Below are 20,584 nucleotides of genomic sequence, written 5' to 3'. Positions count from 1 at the left end.
AGAGGAGGGAGATGGTTATATTGGTACAAGGATGTTGGAGATGGAGCTGCCAGGTAAGCGGAAGAGGAAGAGAAGATATATGTATGTGTTAAGAGAGGACATGAAGTTAATAGGTGCGAGAGTAGAGGATGCCAATGACAGAGTTAGGTGGAAACAGATGATTCACTGTGGTGACCCCTAACAGAAAAAGAAAGAAAGAAAGATATAAAGAAATATAGTGGCTTTTTTTCTAGCTGAATTAGGGACTTTTCTTGTTTAATAAACCACAAATGAGACACTTGTAAAGGGTTTACTCACTATGAATTAGACTTAATTCTTCAACAGTTCAACAGAAACTGGTTCATAGCAAGTCTAATCATTGCATCATTGTGATCATGTGCAATAAATACTTTCTTAAAGCTCTGTAATAGAAATTGTTGTGCTTGAATTAATCATTTAATTTCATCTATTAGTTTTCAAACTGGTACATAGTACCTGTAGATTCTAGGTAGCATCGAGTAACCTGCAGTTTGTTTTAATGTTTTGTATAAAAGTGAATAAATCACAAATACTATGTGTGATATGTGTTCTATAGCCTAAAGAAATGGTTTAGCTATCAGCAAGTAAAATCACTAAACAAGTTTTTTGTGACTATTTTTAGTCATTAAAAACAATATCCCCAAGTAAAGTTTTAACAAATAAAGTCGAACTCATATTGAATATACCAATTAAAAAGATCTAATAAAGGACAAGGCTTTAATTTACCCAAAATATGTGTTCCTTAAAATAAAGTGGTTCCATTTTTTTACTTATTTTATTTATCCAGGGAATTGTTCATTCATTTGTTCGTTCATTTGTTCGTTTATTCATTTATTCATTTTTAGTAACACTTTATCCCAGCAGATTTTTGTGAAATGAAGTCTCTTCAGAAACAGAAGACACGAGGTGCGAATACATTCTGGATGAGTGTAGGTATATTGCAATGCACACTCTCATTACCACAGACAATTTAGTGTAACCAGGCATTTTGAGAGGAGGTAAGAAACCGGAGAAGCTGGAGGACACCCACATGGATATAAGGGGAATATTTCCAGAAATTAGTCACAATCAAAATATCTGTTGCATGTCCATTTGTGAAAATCAATTGCTATAAAATGAGTTACAGCTGATCTTATTAGGAAGCTCTCTTTCCATTGCCTTTTAAGAAAATCTCAGTCCTAAAGTGGCAGTAATGTTTATATATTGTAGTAGGAGTGGTGTCTCCTTCAAATTGGATGTTGTATGCACAGGGATGCCAGTCAAGCATGGTCATTAAAATATTAGTCCATACTTGCATAGCTCTCTATTTGTTTTGATGAGTGCATTCAAATGGGTTTTTAGAATTTGATCATATCTCTGTCTTGTTTTATTTTAATTCAAACTGTTTCTAAAGAAACAATATCTGACAGTTGTTGCCTCACAGCACAGGATTCCTAAAAAAAATAACATATCATATTTGAATAGCAATAAGTATTTAAAGCAAGGGAAATAAGCTGTTGCATATTCAATCTGCCTGGCTCTGAATATCTTTTGGCTGTCCTGGGAGATCTCAGAATGTCTGATAAAAAATTCTGTATAATGGCTGCCAAGAGTAATTTAACACAAAAATACTATACAAGACATGGTGAATTGTTAGTATACACACAACATGTAAACATCTAACAGGTCGTGTGGTGTCAAACATTGCAAACAACACCGGTTAAACATAATGTTAGTATGTTTATAATATTAACATTATGACCTATAATAAAGTATTAAACCCATAATATTTCCACAATGCCAACCAACATAACATTATTAATGATATATGCTTACAATAAATTTAGGCTTAGTCACTCCATACCAATATAATTAACAAGAGAAAGAATATACAGAATGTCCAACCTTCTTCATTCTGTTCCATTCTCTTGGGTTGCTGTTTTCTTGTCATCTCCTTCCTTTCCTTCCTATCCTCCTCCTATAAACATGCTGTTGTGTGCATTATCTCTAGGTGTGAATGTGTGACATTTCATCCAGGGTATATTATCGCCTCACAGACTTATTTTACTTTCTGAATTATTCTGGGAATTGTTCGTTCATTCATTTATCTTCAGTAGTCCTTTATCCCAGTCAGTTTTTTTGTGAATCTGGAGTCTGGAATTTAGAAACAGAGTGCATGAGGTGGGAATATCGCATGGATGGGTGCCAGTACATTGCACAGCACTATGCACACACACCTTTACACTGTCACTGACACCTATGGACAAGTTAGTGTAGTCAGGCATTTTGGGAGATGGATGTTGACCCAAGAACCTCGAGTATCCTCACATTGACATGTGGAAAACAATTCCAGCAATTAGTCTCAATCCAAATATCCATACGTGCAAGTACGGAAAATCTCTTTGCATGAAGCTTTATTGCAACAATCTCTTTCAGTTAGCAAACACCTCACGTAAAAATGAATTCTTTTTCTAATGAAATGCTGAAGGTGTCCAAGTTATTCAGGAAGGGTGAAATAAAACCACAGTTCTATTTTGATTGATTGGTGTCAAATTTTTAGCATTAATGTGATGATAATAGCTTCACCATGATTCAGAGTTAATTAAATATTGAGTTTCTGTCAACAACCAATAACCAACGCAGATGAACATAAATCAATGTTGAAGCTTTCAAGGGGTGTCTGACAATTAAAAAAAAAATAGTGATTTCACCTTGAAACACAGTTTGAACCGTTTAAATACACTCAGTAAAAGTTGAATGCCAGTTGAAGGCATAATAAAATGATGAAATGATGTAGATATGACATTATGGATCAATTAAATGTATGAATAATCCTTGTGAAGGCCACAAATCCTTTAGTTTGCATTAGTGTCCAAACTATGTGGTGTGCGTGGAAAAGATCAGAGAAGACAGCATCTCAATAAGGATGGAATTTTATATGGCATTATACTTACAAATACTCTTAAATTGGGAATTTTACCTCAAAGTGAACTGTAACAACAGTGGATGACTGCTTGCGCAACTTAACCTGGTTATGGGTTTGTTAGTGTGGTTGTTTGTTTTTCAGGAGAGTACATAACCACCCACATTATGATTTCATCACCACAGCTTTGCCTTAGAATATAAAGGAGAAAGACATTTATTAGATTTCACTTCCTATAGTCTAATTTGTCGATGCAATGTATAATACATCTGCAGTTCCTTTCAATAACTAGGACCTATTTCTGTAAACAAATATCTAAATGTATCTGGATCAGAACTCTGAACATTATTTATTGTCTGTTGCAGACATCTGAAAAGCTTTAAACCGATAATACATGGCATGACTTGGTACGATTTATTTGTGTTTAAATACCCATAAAAGATTATATAGTATATGAATGTCTGTATCAAGACAGGCCCATAATCTCATTCTCTAGCTAAATGACTGAATCACTAAAAGAGAATCACACAACTTTTTTATATTGAGAATACATATTATTTGTGGCAGTTATTCAGTGAACATTCCATATTTTGTCATTTTAAATAAAAGAGATGTCTTGTGGAAAAATAGTGCAGAATGAAAGTAAAAACCATTTAATCTCTGTGGTGAATCTAAATATCAAGTGTACATTATAGTATGATCTGGCTAGCTAGTCATATTCCTTTGTTCCTTTGTGTTTATTTAGTATAGTGGATTTAGCAATGTAAAAAATTCTGCATAATCAGTCATCATGCTTCAGGAAATCTAACGTTTGTTTATTCACAGATTACAGCCAACTATTTTAAGGGTTCCCATGTTGAGAAAGAAAACTATAATCATATAATATTTGTTTTTGTTTACTCTTGCTTAGGCAGTAATTAAATGACTGGGATGGAGATGCAGATAGAGGCTGTAGTACGGTGCAACCATGCACCAGTGAGAAAGTAAAAGTAGAACTGAATGGCTTGTGATCATAAATGAAGATAGAGTGGGTGCTTCTTTTGTTGTATCTAAAAGCTTAATAAACTTCATTCATAATGTAAAATTCATTAAATCGGTCAGTTAAGAGCCAACATAATAATACCAGTCCATATTTTCTATCCCCATTTTTTTTCCTGTATTAAAGGAAAGTGCTTCTCTTCAAAGGCTGTCGTCTTGATACACGCAAAAAAAAAAAACTGTTGTTCTGAAAACTCTACATCAACAGAAATATTGTTTTGTTCATTATGATTTCTGTCACTTATTTGATGATCTTTGACATACTGAAAGTAGAATGCAAAAAACCCATGTGTTGTATATAATGTGAAGCCTGTAGTGATTATCACTGAGTTGACTCAGGAGCTGCAATTCTCACTCACTCACATCTTCTACCACTTATCCGAACTACCTCGGGTCACAGGGAGCCTGTGCCTATCTCAGGCGTCATCGGGCATCAAGGCAGGATACACCCTGGACGGAGTGCCAACCCATCACAGGGCACACACACTCTCATTCACTCACACACTCACACACTACGGACAATTTTCCAGAGATGCCAATCAACCTACCATGCATGTCTTTGGATCGGTGGAGGAAACCGGAGTACCCAGAGGAAACCCCCGAGGCACGGGGAGAACATGCAAACTCCACACACACAAGGCGGAGGCGGGAATCGAACCCCGAGCCTGGAGGTGTGAGGCAAACGTGCTAACCACTAACCACCGTGCCCCCCTGGAGCTGCAATTATTAAACCAAAAACAGTTGGAAAAAAAACAGAACAATACACCATTCCTTATTCCCAATGCTAAATTCTTTGCATCTTATTTGCATAAAGTTATGATTTTTTTTTACATTGTTTGCCCATTTCACAATGCTAATTATTACTCGGCGTATCAGAAGTCTCCAGCGATCATTAAATGACTTCTGGCTGCGTCTTCTTATTGCATCTGCAGTTTGTTTCAATACAGTACTTAACACAGCTTTTCAAATTAAGCAAAATATGGAATAAGACACAGTTATATTGAAGTTCTACACACCTAAACACAGCACATCAATGATGGAGTAAATAGAATTGAGTAGTAATTCTTACTATATTTTTTTATATATATATATATATATATTACTCGATTCTGTAGTACACAAAGCAAACAAAAAGTTCTTTTGATAAAGAGTACATATAAACACAGCATGCCATGCCATAGAAAGTTTTTTAAAAGAGATTTTGTCAGAAGAATTTAGCAGTGACCCTTCAAGCTGCTGCCATTTAGGTTGCCAGGTATGACAACTGGATCTCTGCCCCCTCCTTCTGTGTCATCCACCAAGCAGCACACATCTGCACTGCCAAGCAGCCAGGCATATCCGCTAGCTGACATCTCTCCTTTTATCTCTCCCTTGCTACAATCCAAACCTCCCACTGACATTGAGAAGTGCAAGTCTCGACTCTTAAATCTTCTCTCTTTTTGACTAAACCTCCCATGCCAGAGTAAAGTTTCTAGGGATTCTTCATCCCCATCACTCACTCACACTTACCACTGGGGTCCCAAGCTTTTCCTAGTATGGACTCTGTTTCATGCATTTTGCATGAGGTGTGTTTTTTTTCTCCTTCTCCCCACTTGGCACAGGCGGTTAATAGTGACCTTAGGGAATAAGGTTTTTCAAGGGAAAATCAATTTTGCCTTCTAAAAAGAGGCATTAAACAATGGACTATCTCCCCACAGGTTGCTTACAAAGGTGGTAAATGTAGACCTATTCAGCAGAGTTGGACTTTTAGCCCCTGAACAGTCCTTCTCCATCACAACTGCATCAAGAACAACTTCTTTGCAGTGACAACACCAATGGTTGTGACGTTCACCGATTAATTGAAATGTTCTTACTTTCTCACAGCAGATCATATCAAAAACAAGGTAAGGTTGAACGTAAGGTAAGTTTAATACTAATCAGTTTTTCAAAATCCTAATTCCAATGGAATGCTTTTTTTAGCAATGGGGATCAAAGAAAGACTAAAAGATTAATGAACAGTGTGGAAAAATGTATTTATTCATTCATCCATTCAGACAGTCAAACAGTCTGAAGACCTTCAGTATCCTAGTCACAGTAGATCAAGATCCTATCCCACAAACACTGCCCATGAGAGAATGAGGTAGAATTTTACCCTGGATGATATGTTCTATCACAGGGCACAATGCAGGTGCACATACACTCATTCATTCACTCCTTCCGCAATTTTGCATACCCAATCATATAAAACCTATCAAGATTTGAACTTATACATGCTCCACCAAGGGCTATTACATTTTTACAGCCAGAGATCTCCTCCTGTGTAAGAAAAAAATAAAAATAAAAAAATAAAAATCCCTGCCCTGTTCACACAACAGATTTATTTCATTAACACAATTTAATTATTCCAATATCATGCACACTAGTCAAATTGAGTATGTATAATCATATTAGTTGCAAAACATTTGAGCGAGAGAAACCAAATACAGTAGAATTATACAATAATGTTACAAATTAAAAAATTATGCTGTGATGTACTGTGTGTGTGTGTGTGTGTGTGTGTGTGTGTGTGTGTGTGTGTGTGTGTGTGTGTGTGTGTGTGTAAAGCTACAGAAGTCCAGAACATGCTGGAAATGCTTTATGTTTGCTTACAGATTCACGTGTGAGAGTGCCAAGTGGTATTATAAAAAAAGTAATAAAAGTTCAAAACCTGCTGTGTTTTTTGAGTAGCATCCTGGGTTTGAACCACAAGGAGTATTTGAGCATCATTTATCTAATTATTGTCCAAAAGTAGATAATCCCCAGGTTTTATAATTCATAATGTTTCATGCTGTAACCATGGCTCAACCAGACTAAAGTAAAGAACTAAAGGAGCAAAGGGCAGTGGTACACAGGCATGGTTTGTGCTAGGTTCTTCTTCTATAGTCTTATAGCAGAGGGCAAGTCATATTTAAGACTGAATGTCTCTCTCTCTATCTCTCTTACCATCCTTATGTTGTTGCTATTGCTGCTGTGGTTTGATAATTGACATGGTTTGGTTAGTCAATTATACTGGCAATAACAAACCGGTAAGGCTGCCTGCACATGAACATTTTGGTAAACATCACCTGTAGATTTTAACAAGGAGGAGAAAACCGTCCCCACTGATGTCACATTCAGAGCTACAAAAGCCAACACTCAATATCTAAATGTAATTTATTTCATGGAGGAAAATAAGAAGCACAGCCTTTTAACTTAGCTTTATATCGAGCTGGGCTAAAAATAATCATGCTTAAAGAAGCTAGTCAGTGTGCTAGCAAACATGATGAATGTTGCTGTTCTTTTTTATATAATGGAACAAAATGTTTTACAAACAAGAACAGTGTGTTCTGTTCATGTTTCACCTAAAAAAAAGTTTTTTATGTTTCAGCCAACAAAAAAGTTTTCTCCCCAAAAACACATAAAAAACTAGCAACAGATGTCATTTGTCTGACAGGTACCAAAATGTGCTTTTTTGAAAGACCCCCCAATGTTCTGCAAATGGAGGTGATTTGTGAACCATTTAAATGCTTTAAATGTCAACAGCAAAATATAATATTACAGTTTATTACTACAAATATGAAACTATATTGGATTTTAATGATACAATGGGCAACGTTTTTGCTTCTTTTTTTTTCAAAGAACATTTTTTACTGGAAGTTGCAACGAATCGAAAATATAATAAGGTTTTGATTACAGCCAATGAAGAGGGTGTGTCTTTTGGAAACCACAAGTATGGGCTGAACCCATTTCAGCAATGAACACAGTACATTACAATACAAGCCAGCAGGATTTTGGCAACTATTAAATTGACCTAAAATTACCTTTTACTCTATATATAATATATATTTCTGGCCACAAACTACACAGAAAGGAGTCCACAGTCACTAAACAGTGGAATACCAACAACCTAGTATTGGGACATGACACAGGGCCAGTTTATCCAGCATTCTCCAAAGCATTTATGACCTTTAAACATTGATTGCATGTGACTTTTTCCGTTCAAAACTGACCAGTGAAGTAATCAATAATATAGTATTATAATATAATATAATACAGTATAGCATTAAAATGACATTGGCTTATCTGAGAGCTACAATGTCTTTGGTTTCTGTGTTTCGCTTGGCTCAGAAACCTGTTTGACTAGGCCATAAACATGTAGCTGATGTAATATCACCTGTTCTTTTTATCTTTGAGAAAATATTTAAAATATAAATGATATATATATATATATATACAAATACAGCGGACCACATGGTCCGCATATTAGATTTTGGCACAAGTTTTATGCTGTATGCCCCCCTGACACAACCCTCCCATTTTTATCAGGGCTTGCGACTGGCACTGAGAGTTAACTCTTCAATGGCTAGGTTAGCTCTCTGCCTGTGCCGCGCTAATGAGAATGCAGGATCCTGCCGCTGGACCACCTGGGGGCTCGTCAGTGATATACGTTGTAAAATAAATAAATACTGCAATATTTATAAGAAGACTTAAACATCTTTAAGCACCGTTTGTGCTTCTGTCACTGTAGAACAGAAGAATGAATGCTTAATAGAAACAGACAGGCATTCCTGTGAAGGACTCCACACTCACTCACTTATCAGAATCAGGTTTATTGGCAAAGTGTGTTGACACACACATAAGGAATTTGGTTCCAGCTTTTTGTGACTCTCATAAGTACAGACATATATAACACTACACTATACAAGACAAGATAATACAGACTATACAAGACCATGCAGAAGATGTGATAGAGTATAGACAGTACTAGTATTAAATATGAATACAGAATATATGACTGGTCAGTTATGTACATAAAGTGTGAGAAGTGCATGGTAGTGCAAATAACAATATTGTGCAATATTATGCTTTTGTACAATATACAGCAGCAGTAGTGTGTGTAATATATACAGATGATGTATAGGTTATATTATTATTTGTCAGTTGAAATTTCAGTATCATTTTCCAACCGACATTCCAAATTGCATTAATCATCATAATGCTCAATTAGTCAGTCGAGAAGCAACAGTGAACCCAAGTTACCTGTTAATGTGTCATGACACCAGCGCTGTCTACATTTAATCTTTAAATTTAGTCTGGTTTACCTTTTGGAAATGAAATAATTCAGTTCTGAATTAAATATTGTCCATGGAAGAGTAGTTAGTTTCCATGGAAATGTAATGTATGAAGTGCAAAATAATCTGCCAAGAAAAAAGTCCATCACTTCCTGTAAACTAGAACTTACAGCATTTTGTTGTGTCACAAGAATGTCTGTGTTAAATAAACAGCGGTGACAGAATCTCCCCTGGGACGCTGTGTTAGGACTTGACTTATGTATTTTTTATTTTTTTATTTTGTATTTTTTTGGATTCCATTAGACTGGTGTGCTTTCCGATTGACCCATACGCAAGCCTAATGGTTTGAGACTGAAGTGAGTCTTGATGATACAGTAAGTAGTTTGACCACTGGCCTTTAGTCACCAAGTCATATTGATTCAAGAGAAATACAGAAAACACATCCGAGTAAAAGTAAGAGTAAGAGAACCTGTAATAAATGTTAAATAAATGCTTATCATCTGAGGGCGATCAGCATAGCAAACCTATGCCAGAATGAATTCTTGTCAGAATTGGCATAACTCTTTATAAAATCACTTCCATTTACAGTGCGCCATTTTGGTTTCTAGACAATATCTTATCTAGTAAACAATTCTACAGTATTACTATTTTCAGGTTGTCTAACAGGCTGCTCAAACATCCACCCACATGTACATAAGCAACAGGGTGTTACTACATCCAGGAAGCATTTACATGTATCATGTTAGTCTTCAAACATACAAAGAAGTGACTCAGCCACTTTCAGATTTCTGCCGTATGATATCTTTACAATATCAAACAGGTAGGAATTGGTCACCACAGATCAAGATAAGTAACTTGTATATTTTCAAACTAGGTGCTTTGCTTTTTGGATGGGGAAAATGTTTGCTAGCTTTTTTGGTGATTGTTATAGTTGTTGAGGTTTGTCCAGGCATTAAGACAGTGCTGTATCTAAGCAAACACTGAGGTAGTGTAAGAGGAGGAAATGGATTATTTACACCCCCTGGCTTGTTGAAGGAATCTTTGTGCTGTACTGTAGCAGGTTGAAAGAGTGAAAGAGAGTGTTGTGAAAGAAAATGGGTATTGTAAACATTTCAGCAATGCAGCAATGCCTTTATTTCTCTGTGTAAATTTTGTGGCCTTCATTACAGTTTTTATATAAAAATATATGTTTACTATGCTGGCGGATATGAATAATCTATTTTCTCCTCTCCTGTTAATATTGCCAGTAAATATGTGTCTGTGTGCGTATGTGTATGCTCATTAACTGGGTGTGTATCTGGTTCTATGACATCAAGTGACATCTGACATTCTTTTGACGATTAAATGCGATTTATTATTCAAGTCGTAGGTTTCAATTATCTAAGTTCCACCGAGAAAACTGTACTTGTGTAAGTCTCAGATCCCTGAAAATATTTTACCACAAAAGCTTTATGCCACAGTGTGTTAAATACATACATATGACAGAATAAGTCTTTAAATAATAATCCATGGTTTGTTTGTTATTTTATCACTGAAGACTGCTGGATAACTATGTCTCACAATGAACTAATAAGCACTCATCTAGACACAGACTCACTGTTGTGAATAACAAACCCGGACCTGTTGTTGAACAGATACAACGTATAAACAAGGAGAAACAGATCCTGCTTGCATCCAGGCTTTCTGGTAAAGATTTTGTGCCCTGCCCCAGCCTCTGGGAAATCATCAGGCGATACGAAGCAGAGACAGCAAAACAGAAACCGAGAACCTTCAGAACCTGACATGCATTTGCGTTTGAGAGGAAATTTTAATTGAATCGGGCAGCAGTGATTTGTGTAAAAGTAAATAAATAAATATATATATATATAAATAAAAATATTGCAATATTTAGCAGAAGACAGAGACGGAAAACTTTTAACCATCTTATGGCACAGCATGTAGTTCTGTGCAGTTCAGTTGGTGATTGTTTGGGAAAGTTAAAATTCCAAATTAAACAGCACAAGTCAATATCATCAAAATGTAGCTAAGTGGCGATCCATCCATCTATCCCTTGTCTGAATTGATTTTCCTACACAGGTCACAGGGAGACTCCCTGGACGGGAGTGCTAATCTATCATAGGTAGTTAGTGCTAGCTTAAATTAAATCAGAAAGCAAATGTTTAGCATTTAACTTATCCTGGTCCACTTTTGTAAAGTGCTTAACATTTTTAATAAATAAAAAAGATGAAAAAAGGAATATTCTTGTAAAGGATTCCACTCATGTCATTTGCAATGAACACATTACAAGAGTCGATCAAGACAAAAGTGCAGATATTTCAGCATTTATTTAATTACAGTCATTATCCTAATGTTCTAAAAAATAGGCCAAAGGGAATTCCAGGTGACCTAAATGTGGTGTGACACCAACTGTGTCTTCTACTTTGGGTGTATGCTTAAATACTAAATAATACTTTCTGCATGTTCTCTCATTGCCTAAATAGCAATGTGTTACATAGTGAATGATACACACTGTATGATTTACCTTTTGTGTTGCTCTCTGTTCAGGAGCTGTCTCTAGACCTCAGTGGTGATTAAGCTGCCAACCTCCAGCTGAAGAGATGAACTGGTTATCCCTGCAGGTCGTGCTCAGTGGTGTGAGCAAATACTCTACCGTCATTGGTCGTGTCTGGCTCTCCATGGTCTTTATCTTCCGTATGTTGGTGTTTGTGGTGGCCGTGCAGCCAGTTTGGGGAGACGATTTGAAAGACTTTGTGTGCAACACAGCTCAGCCTGGTTGCACACACGTGTGCTATGACCAAACTTTCCCCATCTCTCATATCCGTTTGTGGGCCCTTCAGCTCATCTTAATAACCTGCCCGTCTCTTTTAGTCCTGGGCCATGTCAAGCTCCGTGAAAAGAAGAATCAAGATAACAGCAACACTCAGCAAGGCAAAAAACTGTATGCCGTCCCAGGAAGGAGGCGTGGTGGCCTCTGGTGGACCTATTTGTTTAGTCTAATATTTAAAACGGTCATTGACGCTGGCTTCCTCTACATCCTGTACTACATCTACAAAGGATTTGGCTTGCCTTCTATGATTAAATGTAGTCTCTATCCTTGCCCTAATGTGGTGGACTGCTATTTGTCACGTCCAACAGAAAAGAAGATCTTCACTATTTTCATGGTTGTCTCCTCTGTTCTGTGTATCCTCATGTGTATCACTGAGATATGCTACCTGGTGTTTAAGCGCTGTAAAAAGACGTTTCATGAACACATGGAGCAAGAGCACAAGCGATATGTGGATCAGTGTGAACAGAGGGCTCTTTCTCAATCAAGGTACAAATGTGAAGTGGATCCTAGAGCATCCACATACAGCCTCAGCAAACTGAAAAAAGATGTGACTGTTAGTGAAATCAGTTAGTATCACTGCTGCGCCTGGGATTCTTTACACATAAGAGACAGTGATTTCAGGAGGTGTAAATATACCCTTGACTCCATGTGAAAAACATCAGAGGTGTTACTTGCTTTGAACTGCAAAATAATCCTGAACAATAACAAAGAAGGTGTTATACTGAAAAATACTGGCTTCTTAGTTTTGCCACAGTTTATAAACTGTGATTAAAAGGCCTAAGGATCATTAAGGCCACCATTTTAGCATGTCTTTGTTGAGACATCTTCTGTTGCCATATATGTAAATAAAAACAAGTATTTTATCATTTTTATGTTTTGGTGTTTATGAGCTGTGTTGGCGTTTGAAGAATGGTATTGTTTGATATTAAAGCCAAATACTGCCCCCTGGTGGAAAAACACAAATATTGCAGAATTTCAAAAAAATTCAGAAGTGTGCATTGATTCAACACTATGGCATTATAATGACTGCAATACAATACAACAATTATTTGCATTTTCCAGATTATTGATGTCTTGCAAGATAAAATATTAGAATAAACACAATCCCTCCTCTCTCCGCAGCTGTTTCATCTGTTTGCTCAATTCCCAAATTCATACACCATCTCTTATTCAACCAAAATGTGCTGGTGAAATTAAATAGAGATAGCAAAAAATATAGTGGAAAAGCCAAAACAAACAAACAAACAAACAAACAAATAAAATTATTGTAACAGACAGAAAGAAATCTAATCAAAAGCTTACTCAGCATCTGGCACAATCATCTGGCACTTGGAGAAGAAGGCTTATGCGAATGGTCTTGTAGCCATTTGTTTCAGCCAAAAAATCCTTTGTTTATTTACATTTCCAGAAAGGCAAATTAAAAGATATTTCAACACATGAAAAGTATAAGATGTGATTGAAAGTGACATAAAATCTTATGTCTTATGGAATTAAATATAACTTGATCCAGGCGGGAAAAAAGAATAACTTGTAGATGAACCCGATGCCTGATGGAAGATTTCTCTGAAGCCTTTTTTTGTAAATGCCTACATTATTTCTACGGTTTATTATAGACGGATATGACTCATTAAATTCCCTTTTGGCATGAAGACAGCACCAGAGGTCTTGCTGTATCTTTTTCAACCAGATGTTCTTCCACATAAGGTATTTAATGAGCCTATTCTAAAGACACTAGTAAACACTCATGTTGTGTTTTATGCTTGATGTTCACATTTTCACTGTCTTCTCTGTAAACCATATTGAATTAGTGAATTATGGTTATTTATAAGATAAGATAAGATAGATAAGATAAGATATACCTTTATTCGTCCCACAATGGGGAAATTTCTCTGTTACTGCAGCAAAGAGAAAGAATTGCATATATATATATATATATATATATATATATATATATATATATATATATATATATATATATATATATATATATATATATGTGTGTGTGTGTGTGTGTGTGTATAAATAAAATAGACATAATATAATATACAGTATATACACAACACAAAAAGAAGAAGAAAATAATAATAAAAATAAATTAATAAAAAACTGCTGCCTTCAGATATGACTTTCTAGTTTTATTTACTTTAAAAAAAATTTTTTTACTTTAAAAAACTTTTTAGTTTTGTTTACTTTAACTGTTCACATCATTAACATTGATTATGTTGATTTGTGAATTTGTTTTTCAATTGAAAATGAACTCAAATCTGAAACTACTCAAAATTATTAATATAGTGAAAATAAATGTCAAACTTGGGGGGAAAAATGTTCATAAAACTGCTCCAGAGTACAATTGCATTACCTATTCTGTATTTAAACTATATTAACCCTAATTGTTGGACCATGACAAGGATAAAGCTGTAACCCTAAAGAGAGAGAAAAATAATAATAATAATAATATGCTTGTCAACATGACAACTTTCCACTGAGGTGTGTCTACTGTATGAGTCATAGTTCCGGGCTTTTAGACCTTTTTCTCTGCTTTTAACCAATGAAAATATTACAAATAAGTTACGTTTAATGACAAACACTAAAATAGACCAATCAGCTTTCGGAGGCGGGACTAAGAAATCAAACGTTCGCACTCAACTCTAAGTTCTTTCACAGAGCGAAATGAGTTTTTACACACAGGTAATGTAGCTTCCGGGTTTTAAACTGTTTATTATTAGGATTCTTCTCTCGTCCGTGTAAATGTTAGTACTGCTTGTTGTCTCAGAGAGAGTTATATATGTGTTTAAAACAATCCCGGAAATAGACTAAAGCTAATGTTTAGTGTATTCACAGCTTTCTGTGTTTATGCTAATGTTCATGCTAATGTAGCATCAGATACTTAGCATCACAAACCATATAAAGTGGTCCTGTGTGTACACGAGTTATTTACAGCTAATATATATATATATATATATATATATATATATATATATATATATATATATATATATATATAATTAGTATGTTTTAATATTTTATTAAATGGTTCATAAATAACGACTTAATCAGTGACAATCAGGGAATGTTGCATAAATTCAGCTCCTCTATAGTATACATTGAAAGCAATGCTGCATAAGAGAGTGAATGAGATTTTATTTCCCTTTTATTCACCCAGGGCTACTCAGGAGCAGGGAGTAACATTCCCAGACAGAATCCTCCTCCAGGTAACCCGTATGGAGGTGGTGCACCCCCAGGTGGGCCTGTAAGAGGTCCATACGGTGGTTCTCAGTATGGTGGGGTTCCTGGAGGACAATACGGAGGACCTTACGGTGGTTACGGTGGAGGTGCCGGGGCTCCTGGAGCTCCTTATGGAGGACAACAAGCCCCAGGAGCCCCTTACGGAGGATATGGGCAGCCACAAGGTGGACCATATGGCCAGCAGATTCCTGGAGGTGAGAAAACTATATATGCTCAGTTTTTTATTGTATAATCACACTCATGGTGTTATGAAGAGTTCTCCGGTGATTAGGGATTTGTCAAGTCAAGTTAAGAAGCTTTTATTGTCATTTCAACCATATATAGCCCTACAAAGTGAAATGAGACAATGTTTCTCCAGGATCATGGTGCTATATAAAGCAAAGACAGAGCTAAGGACTTAGTAAGTTAGTCCTAGATACACAAAGTGCAACTGTGCCACCTGGTGCAAACAGTGCAAGGCAATACACAAAAGATAATGGTTAGAGAGTTTGACTCCTAACCCTAAGGTTGTGGGTTCGAGTCTCGAGCCGGCCACGAACGAGGTGCCCTTGAGCAAGGCACCGAACCCCCCAACTGCTCCCCGGGCGCCGCAGCATAAATGGCTGGCCACTACTCTGGGTGTTTGTTCCCGGTGTGTGTGTGTTCACTGCTGTGTGTCTGCACTTTGGCTGGGTTAAATGCAGAGAACAAATTCTGAGTATGGGTCACCAAACTTAGCCGTAAGTCACGCCACTTTCACAATACGCAAAGGACAATAAACAGAAACAGCGCAGATTTGCAGTGGATCTGCTTTGATTTGGCTGATGCTGACAATTGGTAAAAGTGCAAATTCATACAAAAACTGCTGCAGCCTCTTCACCAGGTAGGTGTGTGTTGCTTCAGGACTGTGAATAAAACACTAGAACATGAGGTTCTGTCAGCAAGTTGGTTTATTTTGCTTACTGAAGCTGTGTCTTATATCTCTCACTCCTGACTGACTGCAGTCAAAATACACAGACTGTGCAGTTTATAAAGATGAAGTACAGGTTGTACATGTGGGAGTTACAACACTGGATGTAATAAAGTCAAGTGATTGTGTGTGTGCATCATAGTGATTTTATTTAGTTGTGAAGTGCATAATAATGTTCCCCACAGGGCCAAAATCACTTTATGTCTCCAGTGGAGTAATTATTCCCAATGGGCTATGGGAAAATTAGGTTTCATCCCAGACTTATCTATTACATCAGGACATTGATAGAGGCTATTAATTTCCTCCCAGTATCTGCGTTTGTCATCGACACAATTACCTTCTACTTCACCAAAAGGCAAACCTGTTGTAGAGTTGTTATTTGTCTTTATTCTGTAATGTTTCTTCAGCTATGGAGCTGCTTCAGTTATGTCTGAGACTTTAATATACCACTAGAGAGCCTATTGATTTTCAGTGCTATGTGACAATGTTTCAAATAGTTTTTATTTCCTAGGTAACATCCCACCAGGGGTTAACCCCGAGGCATATCAGTGGTTTCAGACTGTTGACAACGATCGCAGCGGCTACATCAACCTGAAGGAGCTAAAACAGGCCCTGCTCAACTCCAACAACTCCGCATTCAGTGATGAAACCTGCATGATGATGATCAGTCAGTACCTTTAACACCGCTTCAGTCTTGATTTCTACTGATCAGGCATTTCTGTTGTTGAATGAATGACATTTATTAAGCACATTAATGGTGAATGTGGACGAATGAGCAAGTTAAGTGACAACATAGATTCCAGATATTGAAACACCATTAAGAGTCTGTATGTTTTACAGACATGTTCGACAAGACCAAAACTGGACGCATTGATGTATACGGATTCTCGGCTCTCTGGTTGTTTTTGCAGCAGTGGAGGGTGATATTCCAGCAGTTTGACCGTGACCGCTCAGGTTCCATCAACAGCAGCGAGTTGCATCAAGGTTATTCTATTCATGTTCTTGTATTTGCTGGGATGAAATATCCGACAGTACACGTTCTCCAAACTCAGTAAAACGTTCTTACTAAAACATATAAATGCAGTCCTTAGATCTGCCAAACTTTACACATTTTGTGTAGTAACTTTTCGGAGTATGCTGCTGTCACTCAAAAATACAACAAAGGTGTCTCCTTTCAAAGTCTTCCCAGAAAAGTGGAGGGAAATCTAACAGAAACGGGGGTAAACTCTTGAATGAGATTTTGAAGAATAGGTGTCCACATACATTTGGCTCTAAGGTGTATTATGTATATGAAGCTCAGACCAGTAACTGTAAGCTTCAGAATGGAGCACTGGGAATCTGCAGAAGCAGTGTAGAACCTTGGTGTGTGAGAGTGTAGAGGAAGACTCAAGAGACAGGCAGAATGTCTACTGAGCTCCGGAGCCCGCGTTTATTTGGTCTGTGTTTTAGGCACACTTTAAAAACCCTCAATTTAAATCCTTCAACAAAAAGACACTTGCAGCTTTCATTCCATCAAGTTCAAATTCTCTCTTTTTTCATGTGTGTGCACATTCATCTTTCTCTCTCTGCAGACTATGAAAGTACACACAGACACAACTAATTAAACTCACAATAATAAGACACAGGTGAGAACACTGTGCAAAATTTAGCATCCCGAACTCATGAATGAATTTCGGAGCTAGCCGAAGGATGCTTTTAGGCTTTATGAAAATTATCACGTTTTCTGACTCAAGTAAGTATATAGCTGGAATTATTATTATATGAATGCATTATTATCTGTTTGCTAATTTCCTACCACTAACGTAGCCTACCTTTCTAAAATAATCACTTTGATAAAGCCAGACCGCATTACCTTCCAGGCTGTAATAGTAAAAATGCATAATGGATGCCACTTATCTCTCTCGTCTTTCTCTTCATTTTGTGATCCTGACAGGTTGTTTCCGATTAATCAGCTACTTTATTTTACTTTAATACTTTTAAGATTGTGATCTTCCTGTCATAAAAAAGTGTATTAAGTCTCTTATAAAGTCATAGTAAAGCTTCTAACATGTCTTCTGAGTGCTGTTTGTTAAAGAGAAGACAATATGAGATCATCTGTATAGCATTAATAAATTTGGCTTTTTCATTTTACCACCTTTTATAGGATCCATAGTTTAAAGCCATCTTTCTTTATGCCTACTGCTTGTGATTGGTTTTGTAGTGCACTATTTATGCTTTCTTTCTTTCTTTCTTTCTTTCTTTGCTCACAGAAACATCTGGTGTCTCGTAGTGCTCTTTTGCATAGTGCCGGCTTTCAGTATGAATTTCTAATGTGTAGAACTGCTATAACTCTGAACAAACAATATACATTAAGGCTGCATAATAATGATAAAATGGCAGTAAAGATAATCTCTTTTTCTCTGTCAAAATGTTCCTTCTGTGCAATAATGATCATTTGACATTTGCAGAACTGAGTCTTTATGAACCTTACAGTGCTCTGTATTTTCAACTTCATTTATTATTCATTTTTATATGATGATCATCCTATGAATCTCATTTCTTCCCTCAGCACTCTCTCAGCTGGGTTATAACCTGAGTCCGCAGTTCATTCAAAACCTGGTGAGCCGTTACTGCGTGCGTGGCATGAGTAATGCCCTTCAGCTCGATTCCTTTATCCAGGTGTGCACTCAACTGCAAAGCATGACCCAGGCCTTCCGTGAGAAGGACAGCGGAATGACCGGCAATGTACGTATGAGCTATGAGGACTTTCTCTCCTGCACCATCACGAAGCTCATGTGAAGATTTACATTCCATCAGATGCCAGTTTGATCCTTTCACTGGTAAAGGATGACTGCTTTTCCATGCCAAAGTCCATGGGGCACTCCGTTCCCTCCTAACTGTGCCTTTCATTGCAAAGTACCTCCCCTTGCCCTAAATGCCCTGTACACATGCTCTTACTGCTTGCTTTACTTGTTATTTGTTTGTTTTAATGTGCAAGTTGAATGAACAACTTAACAAGTAGTGTTTAGTTATCAGTGCCATAACTGTGTGTGTAATGCCTAAAAACTAGATCACTCAGGGAGTGAAGTTGCATTATTAAATCTGATCCCTGAAATCTGAAATTATTTTATTAACTGTATCATTTTATATCGGAAGTCCATTCAGCTAAAACTATTTTGTTGCTATATTACTGATGTATATTAAATTATATCATTCAACCAAATTGATATGGTGCAGTGTAAGAATGATGTACTGAAATAGTTTCAAATCCAGATGTTTGCATTTAACCAACTGAAATAAATGCGTTTTAGTAGTAGAATCCTTTTCAAATTAATCTGAAAATGTACAATTTTAAGAAATCAGATGAAAAAGTCTATCTTTTTAAAAAAATATCTTTTTGAGCATTGTACCAGACGTTATGTAGATTAAACCTGTTTTTTTTTCTCCCAGATTAAAGCAAATGCTGTTTTATGTGCTGTTTTTTTTTTTTAAATTATTTTGTATTTTTTATAGATGAAAGGAAAATCATTTTTATTGTGATTATAAAGTTATCTGATAAATGAAAAGTAATTTTTTTTACACTGAGGTCTTTATAGCCCCTTTTGACTGGTCACTTTAATTGAATAGGTTTAACCCAAACATTGAAAACAAGCTTTTGCTGTGTCACCTGAAATAAAATGTCCTGGAATAGAAAGTAAGTTATTAAAGCATTAATGCTAATTAAGGAGATTAGATTTTATTTTTACACTAATAATTAAAAGTAGATTTGTAAAGTTCGTCACGACAAACTTTGATGTTGGATTTGACGAGGCAAGTATTCGCAAAGGCCGGTGCTTTTTGGAGGCGAGTGGACATAAGGGTCAGTGTTACTTTTGGACGCAAGTGGACAGAAAGATAGGGTGCCAAAACATTTGGAGGCAAGTGGAGACGAGCATGTGACATCATCCGAATTCTCCTGAGGAAGTTCCCCTCATTGGGCTGAGTGTTTTGATCTGTCACATGCCCATGTTGTGCAAAATTTTTTATTTTCACGTGATGTCACGTGACATCAGAATACACGTGAGGAAGTTCCCCTCATTGTTCTGAGTGTTTTGATATGTCACATGTCCATGTTGTAAAAAGTTTTTTGATTTTGCATATTTTGGGGCGGGGCTGCAGCACAACCGAAAGGCCAGTCAGTACACCAATATAAAAGTTTGTTCAGAGTATCACCCTAAAGGAGCTGGCCGAGTTTGGTGTAGATAGTTCGAAAGCTTGCAGAGTTATAAACCTCCAAAGTTTATAATGGGAGTCTATGGGAAAAAAGGCCACTTTGAGACCCGGTACCAGAAGTACCGGTACTCGGATCGCTTAGAAAAGTAATAGCGACAAACTTCAGACCAGCGTATACAACATATCCGAATTTGGTGCATGTGGCTCGAAAGCCCTAGGCCACATTAAATTTTATACATTTTTGTCTAAGCTGAAATAGGAAAACAGAATGTTGGCTTCTACAAAGTCAACATAATAACCGAACAAAGGCAATAAAAAGGTTAAATCTTGAAAGGTTGTTGTTG

The 20,584-nt window shown here is 36.6% G+C and overlaps 2 protein-coding genes across 3 annotated transcripts; both read left to right on the top strand.

The window, feature by feature from the left end:
• The first annotated feature begins 9,763 nt into the window (after positions 1-9,763).
• On the top strand, positions 9,764-12,717 carry gjb9b (gap junction protein beta 9b). The gene is made up of 2 exons (XM_060897642.1): positions 9,764-9,847; positions 11,572-12,717. The coding sequence occupies exon 2, from the start codon at positions 11,625-11,627 to the stop codon at positions 12,423-12,425; it is 801 nt and encodes a 266-aa protein (XP_060753625.1). The 5' UTR covers positions 9,764-9,847; positions 11,572-11,624; the 3' UTR covers positions 12,426-12,717.
• A 1,695-nt stretch (positions 12,718-14,412) lies between these two features.
• pef1 (penta-EF-hand domain containing 1) lies at positions 14,413-19,347 on the top strand. 2 transcript variants are annotated; one of them, XM_060897562.1, is made up of 5 exons: positions 14,413-14,542; positions 15,018-15,294; positions 16,576-16,716; positions 16,890-17,033; positions 18,598-19,347. In XM_060897562.1, exons 1-5 carry the CDS (start codon positions 14,525-14,527, stop codon positions 18,825-18,827), a joined length of 810 nt encoding a protein of 269 aa, XP_060753545.1. In that variant the 5' UTR covers positions 14,413-14,524; the 3' UTR covers positions 18,828-19,347. The 2 variants fall into 2 exon arrangements, with proteins under 2 accessions (XP_060753545.1, XP_060753544.1); XM_060897561.1 differs by having other exon boundaries at positions 16,561-16,716.
• The last annotated feature ends 1,237 nt before the right edge of the window (positions 19,348-20,584 follow it).

Source organism: Tachysurus vachellii, chromosome 21 (assembly GCF_030014155.1).
Source record: "Tachysurus vachellii isolate PV-2020 chromosome 21, HZAU_Pvac_v1, whole genome shotgun sequence".
Lineage (NCBI taxonomy): Eukaryota > Metazoa > Chordata > Actinopteri > Siluriformes > Bagridae > Tachysurus > Tachysurus vachellii.
This window is presented reverse-complemented; position numbering and strand designations above follow the sequence as displayed.

Bases quoted from the DNA above. Each gene is read 5' to 3' on its own strand.
- gjb9b (XM_060897642.1), top strand. From the start codon at position 11,625: ATGAACTGGTTATCCCTGCAGGTCGTGCTCAGTGGTGTGAGCAAATAC.
- pef1 (XM_060897561.1), top strand. The intron at 15,295-16,560 runs GTGAGAAAACTA...TTTATTTCCTAG, and splicing joins TGGCCAGCAGATTCCTGGAG to GTAACATCCCACCAGGGGTT. The intron at 16,717-16,889 runs GTCAGTACCTTT...TATGTTTTACAG, and splicing joins AACCTGCATGATGATGATCA to ACATGTTCGACAAGACCAAA.